Source organism: Zalophus californianus, chromosome 13 (genome assembly GCF_009762305.2).
Source record: "Zalophus californianus isolate mZalCal1 chromosome 13, mZalCal1.pri.v2, whole genome shotgun sequence".
NCBI classification, from domain to species: Eukaryota; Metazoa; Chordata; class Mammalia; order Carnivora; family Otariidae; genus Zalophus; species Zalophus californianus.
This window is the reverse complement of record NC_045607.1, coordinates 13,906,114-13,918,468: the sequence shown is the minus strand read 5'-3', so window position 1 is coordinate 13,918,468 and position 12,355 is coordinate 13,906,114. Positions and strand designations below refer to the sequence as shown.

The window sequence follows — 12,355 nt, the reverse complement described above, 5'->3', positions numbered from 1 at the left end:
AGGTTATTTAAATCTTTGCTGTGGCCATGGCACCAATCTGGGAAGGACAGTAAAAGGAGCTTTAAAACCATTCATATTTCTGGATCTGTGATTCTACTTTGAGGCTTCTGCCCCAAGTAAATAATTCAAGGGAAAAAAATGCAAACAAAAATATTCATAAAAACAGAAACAATCTGAATATGCATTAATACTGAACTGGCCAAATAATGATGACATAGTTACACAAAGGAACAGTATATGCAATTAAAAAAAGGCAACTATTTAGAAGTTATCTTGGCGGGGGGGGGTGGCGGTGGTGCCTGGATGGCACAGTTGGTTAAGCATCTGACTCTTGGTTTTTGGTTTTGGTTGTGATCTCAGGGCTGTGAGATCAAGCTCCGTGTGTCGGGCTCCATGCTCAGTGTGGAGTCGGCTTGAGATTTTCTCTCCCTCTTCCTATACCCCTCCCGCTTCTGCTCCCTCTCTCTCTCTCATAAATAAATATTTAAAAAAAAGAAGAAGAAAGGAATTATCTCGAATGAAGAAAGAATACCAAGTATCCCTAAATATTATATACAATGAAAGTGAATAGGCATTGGGATCATTGATAAGAACTGCCTGGAACCATTCTAGACATTTCCTAAGAATTACTTACAATGCCTATCAAAATGTATTGCCTAAAACATGTGCACTGATTATAATTATGCATAGAAACATATGCTCATTATAATTAGAAGATATACATAATTACAAATTTTAATGATTATTTTATTTGTTATATAGTTACTTAATTGCTTAGGGTTAAAATATCTAACTTTGTTTCCATGCCCAAACTCTTCTAATTCTTCTTAGAACTACAGGAATTTACAGCACAAGAGAAATACCTCCCTTCCCATATTATAGAGACAAGGAAACAAACACAGAGAGGTTAAGTAATTCTTCCAAGATGATCTAACTACTCACTAGGTCTAGACACCAACTTTTTCACTGATTTTTCTCAAAAAACATTGCCGACAGAAAAAAAAATGTTAACCAACATGGAGAACCGTACATGGAAGGAAAAAGCACTGAAAAAAATAGTTACAGCTTCCTGATTCACATCACATTTAAAAGAATGTCTGAAGCTTTCTTCTCATACAATTTTATAAAAATGATTTGTTTCCTGGAACAAAAGAGGATAAAGGGAGGTAAAACCACTCAGGGATGGGGGAAGGGGGAATGCCACCATAGATAACTCACATAATTAATACTTGCCATCCTCAAGCCTAAGGAGTCGTTTGTTCTGTTTCTAAGATTATACCCTATGAAATGCAAAACAACAACAAAACCGTTCCAGGATCTCTTACCTGTACAGAGAAGTCCATCTTTATAGTAAAGTGCATACACTCTGGCACTGTGTCCAATTAACGATGAGGTCTCAAAGGCTTCATGGTCCTCCAGCTGCTTCATTCTCAAAATAGCCTTCAAATAAACCTTCTTCCAGTGCAAAGCGTCCTGAACAGAATCATCTATCTGCCAGCCCAAATTTTTACATGCAGTCTGCCACACCTCTGTACAGGCACTTATCACCTTATTCCACTGTTTAGAGACGAGGCAGCATGTGAGTAAAGTCTGAGGATCGAGCCATTTTAACAAATAAAAACTGAGCTCCAGGGGAAGGAGTTTGAGGAAGTCCCGCTTGAGGAGAGTCTCCAGGTTATTGGAGAGATGCCTGAGCTGGACTGCCCCACTCAGACTAATCAGGTGATCCAGAGTTTCATTTTTCTGCAAGTCCGTCAGAGAAAGAAATGTAACAGAAATGTTATCAAGCCATGTCTCAAAGTCCTTTCTCTCCATAAGGTTATGGAAAAATTTACCTGTGGCACATCAAAATATTGTATTAGTTCTGCTCAAAAAGACTGTTCAAGCAAGACTGCTAACAAATGAAAATTAGTGTAAAAAACTTGGCATTACAACTTTATGCTGAGTTACTACAACTTTACAGTTAATATATTGCATTTGAAAATCTTCCATGCACACAGAGGAAAATACATTTGAGAAAACATACTTTTAATATATCATGATCTCTGAAACACAAGTCAGTGAGACTCATGTAGGTATATGTGACTTGCTCCTTTTGAAGTCTAGCAAATGCTACATGCATCTTCACAGTAAAAGATTTACAAAGTATTCATTCATTATAAAATAGTTTATTCTACATAATATACTTCTCCCCACCCCACCCTCATCAAAACCATCATAACACTATTTCCTTAATACACTCTATTTGGGTACTAAAATCACAAAAATAAGCACCGGCATGTGACAACCAGAAGGCAAGTCTCCTGAGCAGTAACTGGATATATTAGTTATGCTAGGCACAGCCTGACCTGTTACCAAAATCACAGAACTGACTACTGGCTTTTCAATAGATGTTCAGGCAAAAAGAGTTTAGGGAAGAAAAATAAGCAGATGTAATAAGTTATGTGGCTCAGGTATTCTGGTTCTTCTACTTCCTTTATGGCACTGCCTGTTAGAACATGAATAGGCCTTACGTGGCCTCACACAGTTTTTATAAGCCTCGTATGAGCTGGTGACAACTCCTAACCATGTGCCACACAGAGCAATGAGGGTCAAGGAAGCCTGCACAAATAAGTCAAATGAGTAATCCTGATGATTCCAAAACACCAAAAAACCAGGTAGCATCATGTCCACTTTGCAGAGGAGAAAATTAAAAGTCAGATAAGGTAGTGATTTGCCTGTAGTCAACAGAGCCATTAAAATCACATCAGAACAGCCTGGAGGTCAGTGCTCTCACCATCAGTACTCTTCCGACCACATCAAGCTGTCTCTCCCTGACAACAGCTACAACCAGGAGCATCATAAGCTGGTCACAAAATCTGGAGGCACTGTAACTACCTGATTATAGCACCTTCTCCTTTAGGAGAATGACAAATTGCTCCAGGACTAACTGGAACAAAAAAAAAACCTTACAAGTATACAGCATTACATACTGTGTCAAAGCATCAACCCACTTTTAACAAAAGGGACTAAACTAATGAAAAGAAAACAAAAAATGAAACAAATCAGTAAAAACATCTTTCCCAAGGTTGGCTATATGTTGACAGATGTTAGTGCTGGTGATGGAGGGTTTTTATTCTCTTTATTATCGTTATGTTTAAACATTTCCATAATTTAAAAAGAAAACCATCTTTCCTTCTAATCTGATCACTTATTCTCCCACCAGACTGTCATACTAATTTTCTTTATATCCAAATTAATGTGGAAGAGGAAAATAAATTCCTTCCCATATACGTCTTCTAGGTCAGGTCTACATCAAAAGCCAGATCTCATCTTCCAACTTTGTTCATGTAGGTCAGTAAAAATCATTTCCATTAATTTCCCAATACCAAATTTGGCAAGAATGTTATCGGACACAAAAGAGTAAAAGCAACCAAACCTTCTAATCATATCATCTCCTATCTCATAGTTTGGTTTTGGGAACAGTGAACGAACTTTAAAATAATACTTTGGAATCCTCTGAGTTTGGGCTAGGTAGGATTTATTAGTTTAAGGATTTACTTGGCAACCAAAAAATAGTTCACCAAAAGTTTTATCAACAAAGCAAGCTAACAAGCCTCCTCCTTCTGTATCCAAACAACATTTTTAACATTTCTGGAAATTTTTTACTATAAAAAAACCACTCACAGCAAGGCAAAACAACCCTTTTCTGTGGACATTCACAAAATGTAACAACAGCTAATTAATTAATACTGGCCAATTAAAAACATACACCAAAACATCTACCCAGGAATCACTTTTTACAGTGAAAAAGTGTGGAAGACTTCCTCTCTCACACCTACACACACCCAAGTATCCACACATCCATCACAGAAAGGTTTATTTCCTCTTATAAGAAGCTGAATTATTATTTAAATGACTATAAGGCAAATTTATAATACCCATGAAAATGTTATCAGGTTCCCACCATTGACAACAACTAAGAGACATCCTACAGAATGCCAAATTAATGTACTCATGACACCACACAAGATTATGGGACAAACTTTCCAATGAGCACCTTTAAAAAACTCAGCCATTTCTGAGATTCTGAGAGGTTATTCTCTTAATCTCTAATAATTTTTCCCCAACTCGACACTATTAAAAAAAACACGTTTTTACTTTTCTAAAAAAATCAACTGACTTGGAGGGAACTTTCTTAAGGTCACAGATCTAAAACAAACCCTTTTAGAGAGCCTCTAGGAATATCATGTACTGGCAGCACAAGGTCCAAATGGGACAACTTCAGGAAGCAGGATTTCAATTCAACAGGAGCTTTCCAATAATTTAAGGGCTGTCTCCAGAACAGTATGAGATTCCCACTGCTGGGAAAGTCAAGGACAGTTAGAAACAGAGGCAGAATGAGGTAAATGAAAATGCTCTGGAGTCAGTTAAATCTTTTACTGATTCAGCTACTTCCTATGGGATCATGGGCAACTTTGACCAACTTCTAAACTTCAGTTCGGTCATCTGTAAAATGGAGGCTATTACTCACTGTGAGAGTTATGAAAATCAGAAATAGGGCAAGGACATCCTTAACACAGTCTAAAGTAACTCACATGGTATTTTTGTTAGTTTTATCACAACGAATACCTGCCAGGAAAGCTTATAGTAGCCATAAGGCTGGAACAGATAGGACCACTAACATCCCTTACTACCCTATGATCCTTACCATAAAGTTTCCCTTAAAATGGCTTAAAATATATGGAGGAAAAACTCAAGGGCTCAAGCTTACTGGGATTTAACTTTATAATTAAGGGCAGTTATTGACTGGAGGCTAGAATTTCCCACTAGGTGCATTTTTGTCTCTATCCACACTTCATTCTGTCTTGCCCTTTTCCCCCCAATTCAGATTAAACATTAAACCTGCCCTTCTGCCCTCAATATTAACAATCACAAGGCTCCGAAATGGGTGGTGTGACGAAGACTCCTAAATTGGAAGATGGGAGGTCTGGGTTTGGTCTCTAGTTCTGCCATTAACTCCCTATGTTCGCTTAGGCAACTCTCACATTTGTATTGGTTTAAAAGACTCAAGTACTACTCATAGACATTACTTCATTTGATTATCAGAACTTCGTGGAAAGTATCAGTACTCCTGCCCTTAACTAATAAATGAGGAAATTTATGGCCTAAGAAGTAGAGTGACTTTCCCAGAGTCCCACTGGAAGCATCAGCTTAACATCTTTCCCAGCCCCCACCTTCCCAAAACAAAACAAAACCTATACCCCTAGGTTTTATTAGAGACAGTCTTCTGGATAAAACATCGCATACGTGTTTTCCTCTTCTCCACCAGGACCTGGCCTAGTTAAGAATGAAAGCAAGGCATTTGTTCCTGGAGAGGAGGCTTCACCTTCCCTGCTTCCTTCTCAAACATTATCAGCAGTTAGGGTACAGAGGTTTTGAGAAAATGTGTATTTATAAACATACACATGCCTGGTATCTTCTGAATATTCAAGAAGCTGGTAATACTGGTTGTCTCCAGAGAAAACTAGAGAGCTAAGGAATAGGCGCAAGGAGCCCTTTCTTGAATTTAAAACCAGGTGAATATACTATTTACTTTAAAACCGCCTTTAGTTTTAAGACAAAATAAAAACAGCTCGGAAAGAATACAAATAGTGTTAAATACAGGCTCTGCAACTCCACTTGTTGCTGAGTGACCCTGGGGAAACCACTTCACCCATCTCAAGTCCAATCTCTTCACTTGAAAAATGCAACCACGCACAGCATTCCCTACAAGGGTTTTTGTGAGGATTAAGTCGGATAATGCACGTAAAGCGTTTAGCACAGTACCCGACACGCTGTAAGCCTCCAAGAAACGCCAGTTACCGTTATTATTTAGCATTAATACTGTTATCTGCATTGCAAGCGGCACCCCACATACACACCTGTTTCCATCGCACACCCACAACTATGGCGCAGTCCCTCACATTAATACAGCGCTTTGTACTTCATAAACCACCTCGCCACACTTCATCATCTTTCAAAGTCCTGGCAGCCCTGGGACATCGTTAACTCATTTCACAGCTAAGGAAACTGAGGAACTAAGAGGCAGTAACTCCGAGACTCAATTTTCCCATCTCTAAAATTAACTCCAGATCCCTTCAACCCGTTCGTCGCTCCCAGGTCCCCTGCTTTCAGAGTCGTGTTCCGCGCAGCACTGACCTGAGCGAGCGCCCCGGGGCCCGGGACCTCGCGCCGGGCTCACACCGACTAGGCGCGCTCGGGCCGCCAGAGCCTCGCAGCGGCCGGGTCCGCTCCGCAGCCATGGCGCCTGCAGGGAAAGAAAGACAAACGACCCGAGGCGCGGCTGGTCAGCAGAGGCGCGGGCGCCTGAGAGCCCCCTCCTCGGCCCGGCCCCGCCTCACATACAAACCTGGACCACCGGCCGCCGCTCGGGGTCTGCAACCTCACAGGGGAGCGGCTTCCGGTGCTGCCTGCGTCATCTCCGCGCGTCCCTCCGCCCGCGGCGCCCAGCGGGCGCGGGTGCACTTCCGGCCCCGGCCACCGGAGGGAAGCGGGAGGGTGGGGAAGAGCGCGGAGGCAACAGGAGCATGCGCACTACAACTTAGACCTGTGGAGCCTCGTTCTAAACTTATTTCCGTGCTGTGTTATCAAATGCCTCTCATCCGATCTGACCTTGCACTGTATGGCACTTTTTCTTATCCTCTCCTTACGGAGGAGAGGGAGGAAAATTTCAGAGACATGTCCAAAGTCAAACAACCCATTGAGCCACCTATTATTTCCCAAACACTGTTCTGGGAGATAGGGTTAATGAGCCAAAAGCACAAAAATACCCGACCGCCTGGGATTTACGTCCTAGCGGGGGAAGGAGACAGATAAATAACTAAACAAGGTATGGTGCAAGTCTTAGCAAAGGGCTAAGGAGAAAAATTAAGCAAGTGAGGGGATGGGTGAACGAAAGAACAGTCAGGTGGTCTAGATTCGAATCCCAGCTCTTACACTCTGGCTGTGCCTATGCCCTACTTATTTAACCTCTCTGGATTTATTTCCCTCTTCTGCATAGTAGTTATAGTACCCTCCTCCTGTGATCCTTCCGAGGACTGAAAGATGAAGCATAAATCTTTTAAGTGTCAAAGAACTAAAACTGTGCTTCCTATGTGCCAGGCACTATCCTGATCACTTTATGTCACCGCGCTCAATTCCCACAGCAGCCCTATACGGTAGTTACTATTATTAGCTCTGTTTTTAGAGCTAGGGAAACCAAGGTCAAAAGGCATCTTGCCTAAAGTCTTAGTAACTGGCTATCATAGGATTTCAACCCAGGCCCCCTTCAGAGCACAAATTCTCCTTGTCGCTCTGTAGAGGCTCATAAACCGCATACACACACTCGTATCTTATACCAGCACCATCCGATAGGATTTTCAGCAATGATATTCTCTATTTGCATCGTCTAATAGGGCAGCCACTAGCCTCTTGCGACTATTGAACACTTGAAAATGCCTAATATGACTGAGGAAATACAATTTTAATTAATTTAAATAGCCACATGTGGCTAATGGCTACCCTGTTGAACACACTGGTCCAAGAGATAGCACATTATATAGACCATAAGACAGTCACATATCCAGTTAGTGGTGGAGAATGACCAAGGGTCCAAGCATCCTGGGTTCATCTAAAGTACTTGAAACATGGGAAATAAAAATTTGACTACTTGAGGTAGAAGTCAAGTATGATGTCTTGAAAGTCAGGTCTCGGGAGAGCAAAAGGAAGCCTCTGTAGCCAAAGAGTGACTGATGACAACACTATAAGAAAATTTAGGAAGACAGGGGTATGCAGATAGGATAACCTCTATGAAAGGGAAGGCAATGCCAAGATAATTAAGAAAACCAAGCACCCCTATGTGTCTCAACCCCAATGAGGTAGGAGTTTGATGAATCAAACTGAAAATCCCAGATAGAGCTGCCTGGAGATAATGGTGTTTGACCTTCCCATGGACAAAGAAACCAAACTGTCTAAGTTGAAGCCAAGAGGAGATCTGGGAACAAAATTTATAGTGGAAAAATGAAAATTGCAAAATAGGATTTGTATTTAATTAAATACAAGACCTATTTAATTGTTAAACTTAGAATGTATAAAAAAATTTCCTTTCAGGGCGCCTGGGTGGCTCAGATGGTTAAGCATCTGCCTTCGGTTCAGGTCATGATCCCAGGGTCCTGGAATCGAGCCCCACATTGGGCCCCTGGCTCAGCAGGGAGCCTGCTTCTCCCTCTCCCTCTGCCTCTCTCCCTGCTCATGCTCTCTCTCTCTCTCTGTATCTCTGTGTCTCAGATGAATAAATAAAATCTTTAAAAAAAATAAAAAAAAATTTCCTTTCACTTGCATTTTTTTAGGTTAGATTTTCCCACTTCGTAAAAATTTCCAAGATTACATGACAGTGGTTGAGAAAACATAACCAACTTTGAATGTAATGAGATTTTCCTAGCTAAACAATTACCAAAAAAATGCTGTGAGTAGCAGGCAGGAAGATCAACATGTGAAAAGACAAAGATGAAATATAGCCCTGCCTGAAAACAGAATGCTCAATACAACTGCTTATATGACAAGAACATGAAAATATGCTGAGTGTTGTTTTTCTTCAACTTGCTGGTAGAAACAGTGTTTGGAATAATTCCTACACATTCATGCCCTAGGAAAATGGCAAACATAAACCAAACCTCACCATATGATGTTTCTTTTGGGAGAAAAAAATGCACCCATTAGAGATGACAATATTCCTTGATGTTTAGTATATGTCTTGCATGTGCATATACCAGGGAGCAGGAACTATTCCAATTGTTTAGTTTCTTGAGAGCACTCCAAAACTGACTGTTTTACATTTCTCCTTGTGTGATGATATGTGGAGGGGTGATGTAGGTGAACTGCTCTTTCAACTCCCACACTTACTTCACCAGGAATTCAGCATAAAGGCAAGGGGTCAGTTTCAAGAGGTATACACGATTGGGAGCATTTGAATAGGTTTGTGTTCTCCGTTCTTTGTTCTGGATTCACTCTAGCTGTAACATAATCTGCACTTGCTTTCCTATGGAGCCAGCAGGTATTCTGGGACAAAAGCTCAGGTTGATTAGGAAGAAACTTTATCCTTAAAGTCTCAGGCACAAAGTACTTTACTTCAATTGCTGTTAGACTCGAATGATGCTGAGCTACATTTGGGCATCATTTGGCATCTGGACTCAATAATTTCCAAAGCCCTGAAACTGCTTACAGATAACATGCAGGTAAGCTTCTTAAATCTTTGAAGCATTTGATATCTACTAAAATCTTCTCTGTGCAAATCATCAGCATTGAGAAAATGGAAAGGAGTTCAGATTATAATTGCAGGGATTCATTTTGTTTTGTTGTTCTTTTCCAATTCAGTGGGCACAGAGAAGGAAAAGATGAGAGTCAGGATTCTCGGTCGTTAAGAGTGAGCTTTGGAATTTCACAGACTTGAATTTAAATCATGGCCCTACCCTTTGTACTTACCCATTGAGTGATCTTTGGCAAGTTATGAAACTTGGATGCTTACCTTAATTTTGAAGATAACCTGAAAAGGATATTACCAGGGCTAAATGAATTAAGGCATGTAAAGGGCTTAGCACAGTGCCTGGCACACTGCAAGTGCTCAATAAGAGGTTACTGTTATGAGAAGCTTTGTCAATCGAAGCTCCAGTAGAAATTTAATTCCTTTAATGTTCCCTTTCTCTGTTATGTTACAATACTGTATTTACCCTTCCAGATGGAAAGTTTCCATCTTCTTTGATGATGTGGAGTAAACTTGGCACAGGTCCATCCTAGATCTCCGAAGGGGTGCTATGCAGCTAGAGGGAATTTGTCCATATTGATAGATGTGTCAGATGGATTAGGGGACATTGCCAAAACAAGACAGTGTCAGAATTCAGTATTAGATTAAATTGGAAAGTCATACTAGAAGGATGTAAATGTTTGATAATAGCATTGTTCACTGGCCAACAAAAGCAACTATTTCATGGAAAATTAGCCCTTGACCTTTATAATTAGAGAGGAAACTGATCCAAGTGCTTCAGTTCCATAAAGAACATCATATACTTTCCTATAGGTTTTTAGCACAATAATGCCACTTGCTGCTTTGTATCCATGTGTCTACGTCTGATTCCTCGTTGCTTCTCCAGTGTCTAACACAGTGCCTTGCATATAGTAAGTAGGCTTTCATCCAAAAGAGGAAGAAAACAACCAACTAACATTTTATTCAGTTCCTACTTCATACTGAACACTAAACTCTGCAGCACTGGAGAAGAGAGAGGCAGGAAACCACCTGTCCAAGGGGCCATGATATAGTGGGAGAGACATATAAAAAATAAATTAGAAACCCCTAAAAGAGTGTACTTCTAAGTGCTGTAAGAAGTACTTATAGCATTCGGTGGGGGCAAAAACAAGACTAGAGATGAAATTTGAATGAACATGTGTTTTCTTCTTATTTAGGTGACATTCTGCAGACTCCGGACTCACCAGTGGTGTTTCATTCTATTTAATGTTATCCTATTTCATGCCTTGCTTTTTGGGGCTGATTTTATGGAAGAATACTTTCTGCACACTTTGCCTTATGTAGATATGAAAGTTCTTGAAATAAAGGATAAGGCAAGAAAATTGAACGTGGAACCCCTAAGAAGTAATATTTCCAAGTATTATATCCTGAGCCAGTCGGAGGTGTGTAAAGGGAAGAATATATTTTTACTCTCTCTTATCTTCAGTAGCCCAGGAAATGGAACAAGGCGGGACCTCATCAGGAAAACCTGGGGTAATGTGACCAGTGTCCAAGGGCACCACATTCTCACACTGTTTGCTTTGGGAATGCCTGTTTTGGTAACTACCCAGCGAGAGATAGACAAAGAGTCCCATAAGAATAATGATATAATTGAAGGAATCTTCTTGGACAGTTCTGAGAACCAAACCCTGAAGATCATCACAATGATGCAATGGGCTGTGACTTTCTGCCCTAATGCCCTATTCATTCTCAAGGTTGATGAAGAGATGTTTGTCAATCTACCAAGCGTGGTAGACTATCTTCTCAATCTGAAAGAACACTTTGAGGATATCTATTTAGGAAGAGTTATCCATCAGGATACACCCAACAGAGACCCCAATAATCAAGAATTTGTTCCTTTTAGCGAGTACCCAGAAAAGTATTACCCAGATTACTGCAGCCGTGAGGCCTTTATTATGTCCCAAGATGTGGCTCGGATGATGTATGTGGTTTTCAAAGAAGTACCCATTATGGTTCCTGCTGATGTGTTTGTAGGGATTTGTGCTAAGTCCATTGGCCTTATACCCATCCACAGTTCAAGGTTTTCTGGGAAAAAGCACATCAGATACAACAGATGTTGCTATAAGTTCATTTTTACGTCCTCAGAAACTACAGATGCTGAAATGCCCCTGGCATGGAAGGAAATTAGCATTGGGAAAGAATGTACCCTGTTTGAGACTTACTATGGCCTCATTTCCTGCAAACTTTGGACATACCTTGACAGCTTTAAACGTTTTCACATGAGTACCATGAAAAACAATGGCATGTATTTTGGTGATTAGGAGGGGTTTTGGTTTTTTTTTTTTTTTTTGCTTTTTCTTATATGTCTTATTTTTAAATTAACTCATACCTTGTTATAGAAGGCATCCCTCCTTCCTTGTGTTTATGTAGTTTCTCTTAGCAAGTTGCAAAATGTTATTAGTGCTGTGATGTACTATATCATATTGAGATTTCATTTTATGATATTTAAGTTGATAGAGCATGACTCTTTACAAAATAAAACCTTTTGGGGTGCCTGGGTGGCACAGTCAGTTAAACATCTGATTCTTGTTTTTGGCTCAGGTCATGATCTCATGGTCGTGAGATCAAGCCCCACGTGGGACTCTGCGCTCAACGTGTAGTCTGCTTAAAACTCTTTCTCCCTCTCCCTCTGCCCCTCCAAGCTGCTCTCTCTCTCTAAAATAAATAAATAAATCTCAAAAAAAGAACAACATACAACCTTTTATCCAGAAATGAGAGAACATTACATTTAATTATAACCAGAAGTCTTGTTTCTCTTTATAGTTAGTGAATTTGTAAACATCATATTCTGTGAAACTGTCATGACTCAGCAATAGCAATGGTGACTGATTTTTGAGAACACTCAGAATTGAAGGAAAACACTAAGGAATGTGTTGAACAAAATTTTCATCTTGGATGTAAGCAGGAAACATTTCAGTAATCGGGTGGTAGAATTTCACTTAATTTAAAAGTATTAACCACCTAGTATATGTTAACTTAAACCATACCAAAGACTTGGATCTCTAACTCTTTGTAAAGCTATTTTCATCAAGTCCT

At 40.2% G+C, this 12,355-nt stretch overlaps 2 protein-coding genes across 4 annotated transcripts in view; one reads left to right on the top strand and one right to left on the bottom strand.

Annotated features, from left to right (window-relative positions):
• FBXW2 (F-box and WD repeat domain containing 2) overlaps positions 1-6,533 on the bottom strand; it is a 29,074-nt gene extending 22,541 nt beyond the window's left edge. For 2 of the 3 annotated variants that reach the window (XM_027614837.2, XM_027614839.2), the window contains exons 1-2: positions 5,904-6,146; positions 1,326-1,835 (exon numbers count right to left, since the gene is read on the bottom strand). In XM_027614837.2, the coding sequence (XP_027470638.1) occupies positions 1,326-1,835; positions 5,904-5,913 (520 nt within the window). In that variant the 5' untranslated portion in view covers positions 5,914-6,146. Of the gene's footprint in view, positions 1-1,325; positions 1,836-5,903; positions 6,147-6,180; positions 6,290-6,391 lie in introns of those variants that run through there. The other variant, XM_027614838.2, reaches the window with a different exon arrangement.
• Positions 6,283-11,580, top strand: LOC113934169 (putative UDP-GlcNAc:betaGal beta-1,3-N-acetylglucosaminyltransferase LOC100288842). Its single transcript, XM_035723468.1, has 2 exons — positions 6,283-6,540; positions 10,477-11,580. The coding sequence occupies exons 1-2, from the start codon at positions 6,283-6,285 to the stop codon at positions 11,578-11,580; spliced, it is 1,362 nt and encodes a 453-aa protein (XP_035579361.1).
• Positions 11,581-12,355: the final 775 nt, after the last annotated feature.

Excerpts from the sequence above, each read along its gene's own strand:
- LOC113934169 (XM_035723468.1), top strand. The coding sequence starts at position 6,283 with ATGGCGCCTGCAGGGAAAGAAAGACAAACGACCCGAGGCGCGGCTGGT. Across the intron at positions 6,541-10,476 it reads CACCGGAGGGAAGCGGGAGG|GTGACATTCTGCAGACTCCG; the intron begins GTGGGGAAGAGC and ends CTTCTTATTTAG.